This window comes from Metopolophium dirhodum, chromosome 3 (genome assembly GCF_019925205.1).
Source record: "Metopolophium dirhodum isolate CAU chromosome 3, ASM1992520v1, whole genome shotgun sequence".
NCBI lineage: Eukaryota > Metazoa > Arthropoda > Insecta > Hemiptera > Aphididae > Metopolophium > Metopolophium dirhodum.
In genome coordinates, this window is record NC_083562.1 from 36314459 (window position 1) to 36327743 (window position 13285).

At 29.4% G+C, this 13285-nt stretch overlaps 1 protein-coding gene across 3 annotated transcripts in view; it reads left to right on the forward strand.

The window, feature by feature from the left end:
• Nucleotides 1–9266, forward strand: part of LOC132941463 (uncharacterized) — a 33706-nt gene extending 24440 nt beyond the window's left edge. For 2 of the 3 annotated variants that reach the window (XM_061009527.1, XM_061009526.1), the window contains 13 exons: nucleotides 54–189; nucleotides 3652–3803; nucleotides 4130–4279; nucleotides 4361–4943; nucleotides 5014–5576; nucleotides 5692–6012; nucleotides 6786–6982; nucleotides 7148–7404; nucleotides 7493–7719; nucleotides 7895–8268; nucleotides 8335–8455; nucleotides 8536–8673; nucleotides 8733–9266. In XM_061009527.1, the coding sequence (XP_060865510.1) occupies nucleotides 54–189; nucleotides 3652–3803; nucleotides 4130–4279; nucleotides 4361–4943; nucleotides 5014–5576; nucleotides 5692–6012; nucleotides 6786–6982; nucleotides 7148–7404; nucleotides 7493–7719; nucleotides 7895–8268; nucleotides 8335–8455; nucleotides 8536–8673; nucleotides 8733–8840 (3327 nt within the window). In that variant the 3' untranslated portion in view covers nucleotides 8841–9266. The remainder of the gene's footprint in view (nucleotides 1–53; nucleotides 190–3651; nucleotides 3804–4129; nucleotides 4280–4360; nucleotides 4944–5013; nucleotides 5577–5691; nucleotides 6013–6785; nucleotides 6983–7147; nucleotides 7405–7492; nucleotides 7720–7894; nucleotides 8269–8334; nucleotides 8456–8535; nucleotides 8674–8732) is intronic. The other variant, XM_061009528.1, reaches the window with a different exon arrangement.
• Nucleotides 9267–13285: the final 4019 nt, after the last annotated feature.

A 13285-nucleotide genomic window follows, 5' to 3' on the forward strand; every position in this document is an offset into this window, starting at 1 on the left:
CTATAACTTTAATATTATAATTCCTGTGTATAAAAATATTTGTATATTTTCAGTCTGTAATTCATACCAATATATCCAAACATTGTATAATAAAACTTGAATACGATGATGGTGCTTGCAAATATCCAAAGGAAATGTTATTTGTGGTAGACTTCAAGGAGTTTGTATTACCTTACAAATGCAACGTTGGTAAGTTTTTCTGTTATTTTATATTTTCAATATTTTGTTACTTATTAGTTTAAGTTTGAATATCCAGTGTAGTCAGTTGTGTATTTAGAAATATAGTTCCCCAGGTTCACTATGTAATAGTGATCTTTTTCCAGTATGATTATAAAATGCTTAAGTGGTCTCCTTTACAGGGTGTTACCACTGGGTATCTTCCCTAATCTAACTACTCATACCATATTTTACCTTTCATATATCAAACCTACTTATTATACAAAAAGCATGTATAGATTGTAGATTTCTTCAAATAAATAAAAAAAAAAAAAAAAGTGGTCTCCCGACTTATCCACTTTCCCACAATACCGTAAATAACCTCACAATAATTTTTCAAATCTTTTAACATCCCAAAACGACGACTATTATCATAAATTTGTTTTCAAAATGTACACCCTTTTAAAATAATTTCCTTTACTCTTACACAACATCAATTTTGACCAGACAACAACGACAACGAACGACTTATGTCATCGCAGTCCACGTAAGATTGTATCCTTTTTGGGGAATCGAACCACGATCTCCCGCAGTCATGCGTGACAGGTGGGGATATACTTACCTTACTACTGAGCTACTACCGTTTTTATTTTATATTTTTGTCATTTTTTTATAAATTTAAATTTATTAATTTGTTACCGCCATTATTAAACAGTAAACGATAATACAATAATATGGTGAATAGTAAAATGTTATAACACTATAACCCTTATAATATTATTGTAGACTGTCGCTATTAATAAACAGCTATACAATAATATTATAGGTATGAACTATGGTCTATGAATAGAATAAACACATTTTAAAATCTATATATATATAAATGAATGTTTGTGTGTATGTCCTTTATGCATTCCTATTTCCTAAACTGCTGAATCGATTGCGATGAAATTTGGTATAGAGATAGGTTGGACCTCTGGGGAGAAGATATTTAGGGGGAAGTGCTCAAACAGGGATTATGCAATTATAATACGATGGAGATTTTTGTTTGTAAAGGTTTTAATAATAATTATTGTTATTAAAGCGATAAGCCTGTTGGCGCAGTGGCACTTCTATGTATTTTAGTACCTAATGTCTCCAGTTTAAACCACGGTTTCGGTGAACCAATTTTTCGCATTATTATTACATTGTTTTTTTTTCTTATTTTTCCTTTTTAATTTTTCTTCTTTATCTATGCATACGAATGTTTAGTTTTTTTTTATTCATCGGATTTTAGTACGGTTAGGTAAGGTTGGGATTTTGTATTAATTAATTGCATTAATCCACCATAGGTTGAATTAAGTAAAAATGACAAACTTGGTATAACTATGAAACCTTAATGTTAAATTATACACTTACACATACAAACCAAACGGACATGGGGTTTGCGATCTACCGCAGGTAGATTGCCTACCTGATAATATACTGCTGCGAATATCACGGACAACGTCGGTCGAGAGGCTATACATTAAAATATATATCATTTACGCTTCCACAGCGTGTTACCCTAAAAAAGTTGAACAATCATAATTTTTTTGTCCGGGTAATTCAGCTAGTAATAAATATTAATTGAGCCACAGCATTAGATTAGTATAATGGGTACTATAATCAATAAACCAAAAAAATTCGGAACGTAATTTTTTGGTCGTAATTCGGATTACACTTTTTTCGCAGTCATCTTTGGGATGCAGACGAAATTGTACAGTTATAACTTTTATTTTATTTTGCATGAACATTTTTTTAGTTCTAGTTAAATTGTAAAATGTTAAACGTAACGTGTAGTTAAAATATAAACGTATTAATGCTCATAAATATTGGGTAATTTGAACATCAAGCACTGCGCCCTTTATAGGCACTGAATGTTCAGTATCGGTTAATAAACATTTATTTTAAAAAGTACAAAAAGTTCCAAAATTGGCTAAACACATTGTTAAACAAAAGAAAACTACTTTGATGAGGGGGGGGGAATGCCCTCCCCCTGAATCCGCCACTGTACACTTTTACTAGGAATTAGGATCCACTACTTACACACATACTGCTACCAACAAATTATTGGCCTGCTATAAAATGTCTACGGATATGTACACCACAAATTCCGCTGGCAGCGCTAGCAACCTGCTAGGTTTTTGTTTAATTTGATAAGAACATATTTTGACGTCGCTTCAACAAGGATCGTTATTCGGTATTCCGGTAATCCGCCACTCTGGTCCATATTATCTATAATACGTCCGTGTATATACTATCTATATTTAATATTGTTTTACAACTGTTTAATTAATTTGCTCTTAACGCGGACACTTAGATCTTAATTCATAATATACAATATTTATAATATTAAAGTTAATATTTGTATTATAATATGATCCAAGCCGACACCATACCGTAGGGGGACGTAGGGTTCACTTACTACTTGGCATCGGCGCTATACTGGTGTAAGTGGAATAATATTTTATCAATAATAAATAATTTGCGACACCACACGACTGTCAAAATTAGTTGTGTCATTTTTCAGTACTCGTGTAGATAAAATGTACACTGTAGTATCGTAATAATATTATGAAATTTACGTTATCTACTATGCCGGTGAAAATTACATCATGCAAACCATGACAAATAATTTGTCATGATGCAAACGCAAACCATGTGCTCTAAGTCACAGTTCAAAGATTTCTGTATAGTACTATATAGATCATTTTACCATTAAAAACAATGTTGTTCCCAATATATTTTGTAAAATTATTAATGAAACGTTTTGCCAACCGACAAAATGGCGGCCGTCCACAGCGGCACAGCTGAGCTTCACTTGTAACGATGTAAATTATATAGGAGTTCCTTATTATTATTTAGTATAGAAGTCAGAAGACGTCTGTGGCTCTAGTCTGCTGTGTAGTAAATGTGGGCATAGATCTTGTAAATATGGACATAACACATACCGTCTTATCAGTGATTAATACAAATATATTATAATTACCTACGTGTATATAATCGTGTCATAAATGTAAACAAACTGCCTCAAATTATCAGTTCAGGGGTAAATTTTTTTATGGGCCGCTAAAACACATTAGCCTCAATTACATGAACGTCGTATCCATGTTTATAAGATCTGTTGTCGTCGTCTAGTCAGTGCACTCGGATGGAAAATATAGGAGTAAATCTGTTATCAGTAATAATATTTTGTAGACTTGTAGTCTGTTGGCACTTCTAGGCGTCTAGGCATATTGTGGATGCATAGATAATATATATAAATAATATATTATAATATAATAATAATATATATTAACTATGCATGGTGGCTGAACTTCAATGATATCGTGTACTCGGCTATCTTGTCTATGAGTGACGAGAGTGTACATTAATATTTATTTTATTTGTTGATATCAATGAAAATAGTAATAGTTAATTTTTAGTTCTTAACATCATCATTAACAAACTTTATTTTAACTCGGATTTGTTAAGGTTGCTGTAGTTTTTCTTGTTATCTGCAAAACGAATTCATAGAGCATTTGAATCAAGAACATCAACAGTGTGATAAATTCTGTTGTTACATTTGTGCTAATAAAGATGACGGTGAAGGATTTTTTGCACTCCAACCAAATTTAATGATTACAGTAAGCATGATGTATCAGATTTAACAAATAAGGAAATCTTTAACTTTCAATATTTACATGGTTTATTTTAAAATTCTTTTCCTTTATTTTGCTACTTGTTAACATTTAACAGGTTTTACAGTTTTCCCCTTTAGATTGTAATTGTTTGTTAGGTTTTTAATTTGTTATCAATTAAATTGTGTACATATAGACATATTACATAATATTAAATAATAAATTATGAGATCAAAGTGATTTGTAAATCATGTAATTATAAGATAGGATAATAAAAAATATATTCACAATATAAATAAAATGTGTATTAATTAATCCTTTTTTTTTTACAGCATTTTAAGCTTCATAACTTAAATAAATATCAATGTATTTTTTGTTTATTTGGTACTGAAATTATTGATTCAATGATAAAGCATTTAGCATTAGAACATTTTGAATATGAGCCTTTATGCTTGGAGCGTTCTACGGTATCTGATAATTGTGTACGCATATTCAATCAAAATAATTAATAAATAATTACATCAATGAAATGTTTTTAATCATTTAAATACTTACCATTACAGGAATCTAAAAATATTAGAAATCTGAAAATTTTAAAATTGACAAAGGTCATTGATAATGGGATGGTAGAGATAGTAAATTTACCCGTGGAAGCAATCTCTGTACCTGAAGTTTTGCCACAGCGATCTAAAAAAAGATCTATTGAGTGTCCTGATGTCCTATCAGTAGCTATGAAATCTGCTCGCATTGATGAAGGATCTCAAGCATCAGATACAATTGTTATTACAGTTCCCGATAGTGCACAAATGGCAGAAAGTAGTACATCAATGTCGTTAGCTATTGATAATGAATTTATAATGATTGATGATGTGAACCAAAATGATATGCAAGAAACATTGAAAATAAATTGCATTTGGTCTGAATCTAATAACAAAGAAAAAGAGCCTAAAGTGTCATCAAATGATGATATTATTGTTATTGATGATGAAGACGATGTTGATTTGTCAGAGAAAGAAGAACTTAATGAGGGTCCTTCAAAACAAATATGTTTAGAGATTGAAGAATCAATTAATGGATCAAATAAGGCCAAAAGATTGGCATTTCCAATTATTGAATTGGATAAATTGTTTGTTTGTAAAGAATGTGGTAAGTATTTAATTAAATTATTTTCAATTTTTAATAATTTTATTTCTTAATTGAAATGTTTGTCTTGTAGAAAAAGATTTCTCAAATGGTCAAATGTATTTTGAACACCTAAACGTTTGTCCTTTTTGGGATTATGCGGCTGGAAAGAAATGTATGCATTGTGTTAAAGTATTCAAAACTATATTAAACATGACTGAACACGTCAAACTTCATGGACCTGATCGTTTCAAATGTTCTTTATGCAATTTAAAAGTACCATCTAAACGAGCCATTACACATCATATGAGAAATAGTCATAAAATCATAAATTTAGATTTTGTACCTGAAATTCCTAATCAAACCAATTTGAATAAAGATGATTTTATTGTATTTGATGATAAGACAATTGAGCAGAAGAAACAAAAGATGAATAGCTTATTAACTTGTAACAAGTGTTCATTTAAGGGGAACACTCGTAAAAATATTATTTCTCATATGAAGGCTGTTCATAATGCTGAGCAAAATGTAGATTGTGAAGATAATTTATATAAAATAACGCCAGAACAACCTAATGATACAAGTAACTCAGTAAATTCTTTAATGCCTCAACAGAATGAACAACAAAATGCAAGCTTGAAAAGAAAGCGTTCCACTGTGAGTTATTATTTAATTTTATTATACTGCTTAGTTTCTAAAATTAATCAATTACCAACACAAAGCTATTTAGGATTTTGTCTGTATGTTTTTTTTTATGTTTCTTATGAATTAGAATTTTGGCAACCAGAAAGGATCACCAAAAGCTAAACCCACTATAAAAAACCAATCAAAAACCATGTTTTTTTCTCCTGATACTATTGACAGTATTCCAAAGTCTCATATATTCTCAGATCCGATTAGGTGTTTATTATGTACATACAGTACAAAAGTGCGGTCCAATCTTGTTATACATTTGAATGGACATACAAAAGGACAAGATAATACTACTAAGGAAATTGTTAATCCTGTACCTTCTATTGGCAAGTGTGAACTTATGTTTGATAAGATGATCAATCTCTCTGCTAGTGCATTTGATGCTATGAATACTGAAAAGGTAAGTGTTTTTTTTTCATTATTATTTTTGTAGTTCATTTGTTTTGTGTGTATTTTTCTTTTTGACATTTTAATGTCTGCTTTGGCACATAGAATCGAAATCAAAAAACGTTACATTACGAAAAAAATTGCTTAATATAATTTTTCTCATACGAGATTCAAACTAAATATACGCGCTTATCACACGATACTTATCGCTCTATGTGTTTGATACTTCGACCATTTGAGGATATAGCGAATGTCGCGAAAATGTCGTATGTGCTACATATGATATCAAGGACAACAAAGACATAAAATTGGGTACTTCATTGCAGACTCGTATGCAATATGTATTTTTACTATTGGTAATTCTGATTAATGAAATGTTGATTCAAACTTATAAAATAATTTGTGATATTGTGAATTATTGAATTATACAACATTTAAATTATCATTTAGCTTTGATTTTTTATGATAAGCTTATAAATAATTGTAAAACTATATTCTATATACTATAACTATACTATATACTATAACTATATATTCAGGGGTGACTAGACACTGTTGATAAAAATTAATTTTTCTCATTTAATTTTCCTTAAATATTACTTATATACCATAACAAGATTTCCAGAATTATAGTTTTTTAATAATTAAATTATTGAATTTAGCTGATTATTCGCGGAATTTGGTTATCCGTGGATGCCAAGCCATCCTATTACACGGATAATCGAGAGTACACTGTATATCTATATTTTTAATAAGCAAACAATTATTAATTATATTATTTTACAGATTAAAAGAGATGAACTTGATAAGAAAATTGTTGAAGTAGCTCCAGATGATAGTTTAAATAGAGAAATATTTCCTCAGTTCATTCCAAAGAATATGCGATATAAATGTTCAGTATCTCGTTGTACTTATACAGGTATTACAGAGGATATGCTAAAGAAACATATATCAATCCTTCATCCTACCCATGAGTGCTACATGTAAGTAAATTATAATCATTTTTTATTTTTTAAAAGTTTTACATAATTCTCAGTGTGTATCAAAAATTAAAAAAAAAAACGTTTTGAAAAAAGTCAATACTTTTTGAAATTTAATTTATTCTTTGAAGAATCACCATCTATTTTTACAATTATTTATTTTTATAGATGTCCACATTGTGTACCCCCATGCATTATATCTAAATTTGTCGAACGGAATCAAATAGAATTTCATTTAATGCACCATGGTGAAAATTTATATCGTTGTCAATACTGTGAGTATATTGACTTCAATCGAATTGAAATGAGAACACACATGAGAAATACCCATCTATCAGAAATAACTAGTTCAGTACGATCCAATATAATTGTAATCAGACAAACAATGTTAGAAGATGATAGTATTGACAGAGGTAGAAGCAAAGGTATATTACTATTATTATAACTTATTTAAAATTAACTTATTGATTCAGGAAAGAACAATATACTTATCAATTTTATTTTACATTATAGCTCCATCTAATTTGCCTCAATGGGTATGCAATATATGCTCTAATGGTTTAAGATATACAGAAAATGAGATAACATCACATATTCTTATGGCACATAAAGTATCAAATATGTTTAAATGTCCTATGTGTCAATTTGAACACGAGAATGATGATGCTAATATATTTGAAGAACATTATAAGTTGCAACATCCGTCGGTTGCAGTAAAGTGCTTGAGAGTGTTTGAAAAGGTTAGTGTAGATTTTTAATTGTTTTTAGTAGTATACAATGCTTACAATTAACTGTATTAAATATTTTAAAACTCAAGATATATACATTCAAGGGGTACCCAGATTTTAACTTATAATAAATATTAACCTATAATAAGTATTGAGTATAATTTCTAAAGTTATGTGCATTGTTTAGGTTTCTGATAAAGAAGAGTTGCTCAAACAATCCAAACATTTAGGTGGTACGGAAAACATGCTAGAACAGCAAGCTTTAGAAAGTATTGAACCTACACTCGTGCCTCCTACTTGTCGAGGAATTCCTATTGAATCAACACCATTGAAAACTTCCAGTAAATCTCGTGGTATGGCAAAGAGTCCAAAATCGGCAAATAAAAGCTCTCCGATTCAACCTCATAAACAGAAAACATTAATAGACGTTTTCAATAAGAATGATAAGTTAGGAGCAATATCTTCAAATGGTTACTTTGTTTGTCCTAAGTGCTGTGTATTTGAAACTATGAATATAGAACTTTTCCGTGAGCACTTATACAAAGAGGTCAATTATAAAACGTAAGCAGTTTTTTTTTCAAATTTTTTTTTAGTACAGAATTTTACTAACAATTTTGTGATCTATAGATGGAAATGCTTGATATGTTTTGAAATATCTGATTCTCCTAAGAAAATGGCATGGCATGTTAAAAAACATGGAATTGGAAGCAAGTATGAAAAAATTGAAGATGGCGAGAAATTAAAATGGGTAAACAATTTTATTTTGATTACTTTTATTAAAAACATTCCATTTGACTATTATTAAATGTTTTATATTTATTCATTTAGGTTGATCGAGTTATTGGACATCAACATATGTCATTGACTGAGTTCAATAAAAACAGTAAAGCAAAACATGTAAAAAGTGTTGAGTCAAGTAAAGCTGTTATTGTTAATAGTAAAAGGACGTCTTATTCTCCAACTAAGGTATGTATAAATAATATTTACTCAATATTTATAAAGAAATAAATATATTTTATTTTTAGAAAAAAAATATTGAACGTGAGAAAAAAGCATTTGTCTCTCAACCTACCCCTGATCCTGTATCAAATGATGATATCATTAATCTGGTAGATGACTCCGATGACGAATAATTTGGTACAACTTTAGCTTAGAATATTTGACTTATTTTGCAGAATGCTAATTTTTTAAGTTTTTTATGTATATAATCTTAAAATATCTTTTAAAATACTAAAACTTAGGTTAAATAATATGATTTTGAATTGGGGTTTTTTTACAGGCAATAAATAATTGTTATGTATCTAAGACTGACAAATTGGCTGTTTATTATTTGAATAAAAACATTACTATCATTCCGATATGGTAGGAGATTATGTTAGAAATGATATTATCATTTAAATATTAATGTTATATGTTTATATCTCAACATTATAATATGATGTATAAATATTTTTATGGAAGACTGTTACATTTATAATTTTTGATTACTATACCCATGTATTTATTATATGAAAGGATTTATTAATTTATTTTGTAGTATTAAATAAAAATAATTATTATGATTAGTGACTAATTTTATATTTCTTATGTTTAAATGTTTTCATTACATTTTGTATAATATATACTTATATTATGTGTTTGTAGAGTATTAAGTAAATGCAAATAACTTGTAACCTTTTTTTAATTTTATTAGCTTACAGTACCCATACCATTACTATGTTAAAACTCAAAAGTTAGGTTTACTATTATTTTAATATTTTTTTCTATAGAATAAAAAGTGTATTTTCTATTATTTTTAATAATTTGTCTACCTTTTTTTTACCTTTAGCTTAAAATAATAATACAAATTGTTTAAATGAGATTATAGATTTATTCCTCCAGTCCTTTGTAATGAAAGTGTAAGACTCAGTGATGAAATTTACGGTTGCATCCGAGTTGGGTCCCAAGTACTAGGTGCTAATCTCAGGTACTACACTAGTTGGGTCTGGGATTATTTTAAGTACTACACTAGTAGTTAGGTCCTGGACTTTTTCAGGTGCTATACTTGTTGGGTCCCTAATATTTTTTGGTGAGTTCTGCACTATACTAACATTTGAACAGACTCGGAAGTTTATTCAAACCAAAGGATGTTAAAAAATATTTTTTTACAGTTTCTTTTTTTAGTTTCTTTGCTATTAAAAATCTAAATTATTTGAATTTTACAAAATTATGATATATATAATACAAATTTGAATACAATGCCAATAATTAATGTCATATATATTTTTACCAACAAAAAAGTGATTTTTTAAACATTATATTTTGTTTTTATTTGTATAATATAATAGGTAACCTACCTAATATAGTAATATCTATATTTTTTTAAATATATTTATTTTTGTAATGTTAAATATTTTTTCTTGGTATTGTACTTATATTTTTATAATATTGTAAGTTGTAAAATTCTTATGGTTTAAATTATTAATGGCATAAAACAAAAAAAAAAATGGTTTAAAATTATTTTTATAAATACCTTTGGTCCACACTCTAAATATGTCATAGACAGCTGTAAGTCTTAAAATAGGAAGAATTATGTTAGTATAGTATAGTACTCACTATAAACTATTAGGCACCCAATTATAGTGAAGTACCTAAAATAATTTGGGACCCAACTATTGTAGTACCTTAAATAATCCCAAACCCAACTAGTATAGCAATTTTTAACTCTGGACCCAACTCAGATGCAGCAAACATTGCTGTAAACACAGTGTGCAAGTATTCGATAAACAGTATAAATACATAAATAGTTGTACTTTTTTGTTGAACTGATGTACTCTTTAATATTTATGTATCGATAACAATATAACTATTTATCTTTATTATTTATATTTATATATCTTTCGTCTTAGACATAATGTAGGACTCCAATTTAAAGTGAGGAGTTCTTGAAAATCCAGAAGTCAAATCTTAAATTAATTATTATATTCCAAATAATTTTATTTTTTTGTTAATTACCTATGTCTATTTTAGTTTGTTGTGTGGCAAGGGCGGGAAGTTAGCTATTTTAGTCGCGGTCTATGGTGTTCCAAAATAAGCTGACATATTTCCCATAAGTTTTCTTTTTGCATTGTTCATTAATGGAGAGAACATTTTTTTTATATTGCAACACCCTCGTCTTTGCGGGTGATTTAAAAATTTTCATATTTTTCTTTTGTCTTTGACTGTTATATATACTATATTTAAAAACGTATATGAGTTACATTTCATTTTATTTATGTAATTGTTAATAATAAGTTTTACCCCTCCCCCTTGTCGTGTGCCATCTGATAGGGGCTAATTACTAATTATTACTGTGGGTTGTGAATTTTTTTTTTAAATTATATAGTACTAAGTAAGTTGGCTCTTAAGAGGAAAAGTATTAATACAGACTTGTGAAACTTGGTGAAGAAGTTGTATTGTTTCTAAAAGAAAAAACTGATATGGTAAAATCGTTGAACAACAAAGAATGTATTCTAAAGCTCACGTGTTTATAAGCCGATATATTTTCGAAACTTAAAGAACTAAATTTATATTTACAAGGAATATGAGGAATATATTTGCATTTCATAACAAAATTAATTGTTTTGTAAAAAAACTTATTTTATGGCAAAAATCATTGAAAAGCGAAATTATGATTACTTTGAAACATTTTTATAAGTGTTATATAAGTATAAATAATAATATAAAATTGATATCAAATTGAATCTAATCCTTAGATGGTTTAAAATTGTACACATATTTTATTTGACATTAAATGAGTTGTTTTCTGAATAAACGACTGGTTGTTGGTAGGTAAACAGCAGTGGCATAGTAAGGGGGCTATAGCTGCCCCCCCTCCATTGACTGTTGACCTTAGAATTTTATCAAGATTAATATATTGTATTTGTATTTTTTTGTGAGACTTATGTATCTACGTAGAACAGAAAATAATGAAGTTTAAATATATTATATATATAATGATGAAATGTATGACATTCATAATAAGTCACATAAATAAACAGGACATGGACGTATCATGGGGACATAGTGAACTACATAAAGTGATTAATAATTTAATAAATAATTAAGAATACGGTAATATAATATAATATGTATATCACGTCTTATTATTAAATTATTTTTAAACAATTGTGTTTTTAAAGTCAAGAGTGGTAGAAGAAAAAAATATGTGAAACATTTAATTGAATTATTTTTAATTTTTCACCAAGAGAAAATTTATTTATCTTAATTTTAAGGAAAAATAAATAGAAAATTTAAAATGAATATGAAATGAATTGAAATGTATAAACCATATAATATATAGATGATGCTAATAAAAAGATTGCCTAACTATGTGTTAAGAAAACGACTTTTAAAGTCACCCATCAAAGGTACCAACTAGATCCAATTTTCAATTAGAAATCATTCCCAATATTTATTTATTTATGTTGAAGAACAAAGCATAGTCACATACACAAAAACACACATAATTGTAAAATCTCAATTTGCATTAATCGCTACGATCAGAATCTAAAAGACTTCACCTATAAAAGTATGAAACGAGTACAACAGTATATAATACAGATCGATAAATATATCATCGTTAATATATTGTAATACGATAGTATACCACTGCGTTATAACGTAAGTACAGTATTGGTATACCTATATCAATAATAATAAAAATAATGGTGTTTTGGAAAAATAAATGGACCCGAAATCCAGCCGATGCTGCTGGTTCGAATAATAATAATATGATGGTTTACTTGCTGGCTACTAATAAACGATATTTGTTTTAAATTATTGGCAACGGTCTAGGGCGAAATTCGGAATCAGCTCATTAGAAATTTATTCTCACTACCTACACGCGAACAATTTATCTGTGAAAATGGCAAAATCACTAAATAACGAAACGACCCATGAAACCATCATACATTTGTCTTAGACAAAATCATGAACAAAATCGATTTCGAACTGATGGGAGAAAAACTAAGACAAATCGGCTAAATTAATGAGGAACGGTATATTTCTACTTTACCGGGCACCCTTTTTTTTTTTTTTGAAACTTAAGTACGCTGAAAACGATGGTGAAGATGCGTTGCGATACAGTTTGCGGGCGGCGACTCGTCGAAAACACTTCAACTGGACGATGAATCCAGTTCTGGACCGGTTGAATGCAAGAAAGACTACGTGGTTGCCGTGTCAGCTATGCAGGCGGCAGTGGAAGCGCCCAGTGACGAGGTGGAGTTCGTCACTCTGGCCAGGGGAGTTGAGGTCAAGAACAGCTTTGGAGACTTGATCGGCTGGCTGGACCCGGGGGAAACGCTAGCAAATCGCGCAGATGGACGGCTGTGAAGATCGCGTCCGTTGCGTGGAGAGGTATCACGAAGGCCGTACGCGTTTTCTGCTGTTCCTCGAATTGAAACCGTCCGAGAGTTTCCCCCCTGGTCGAAGGCAGTGGAAAAGGCGAGGCGATGACGTGGGATCGAGGGTTAGGTACGTGACAGTGCACTTTTGGATTGATTGGCGACAAGTCGCCGATACACGTTCTCCGTCTACCGGCGGTAGCGAGACAGGATCG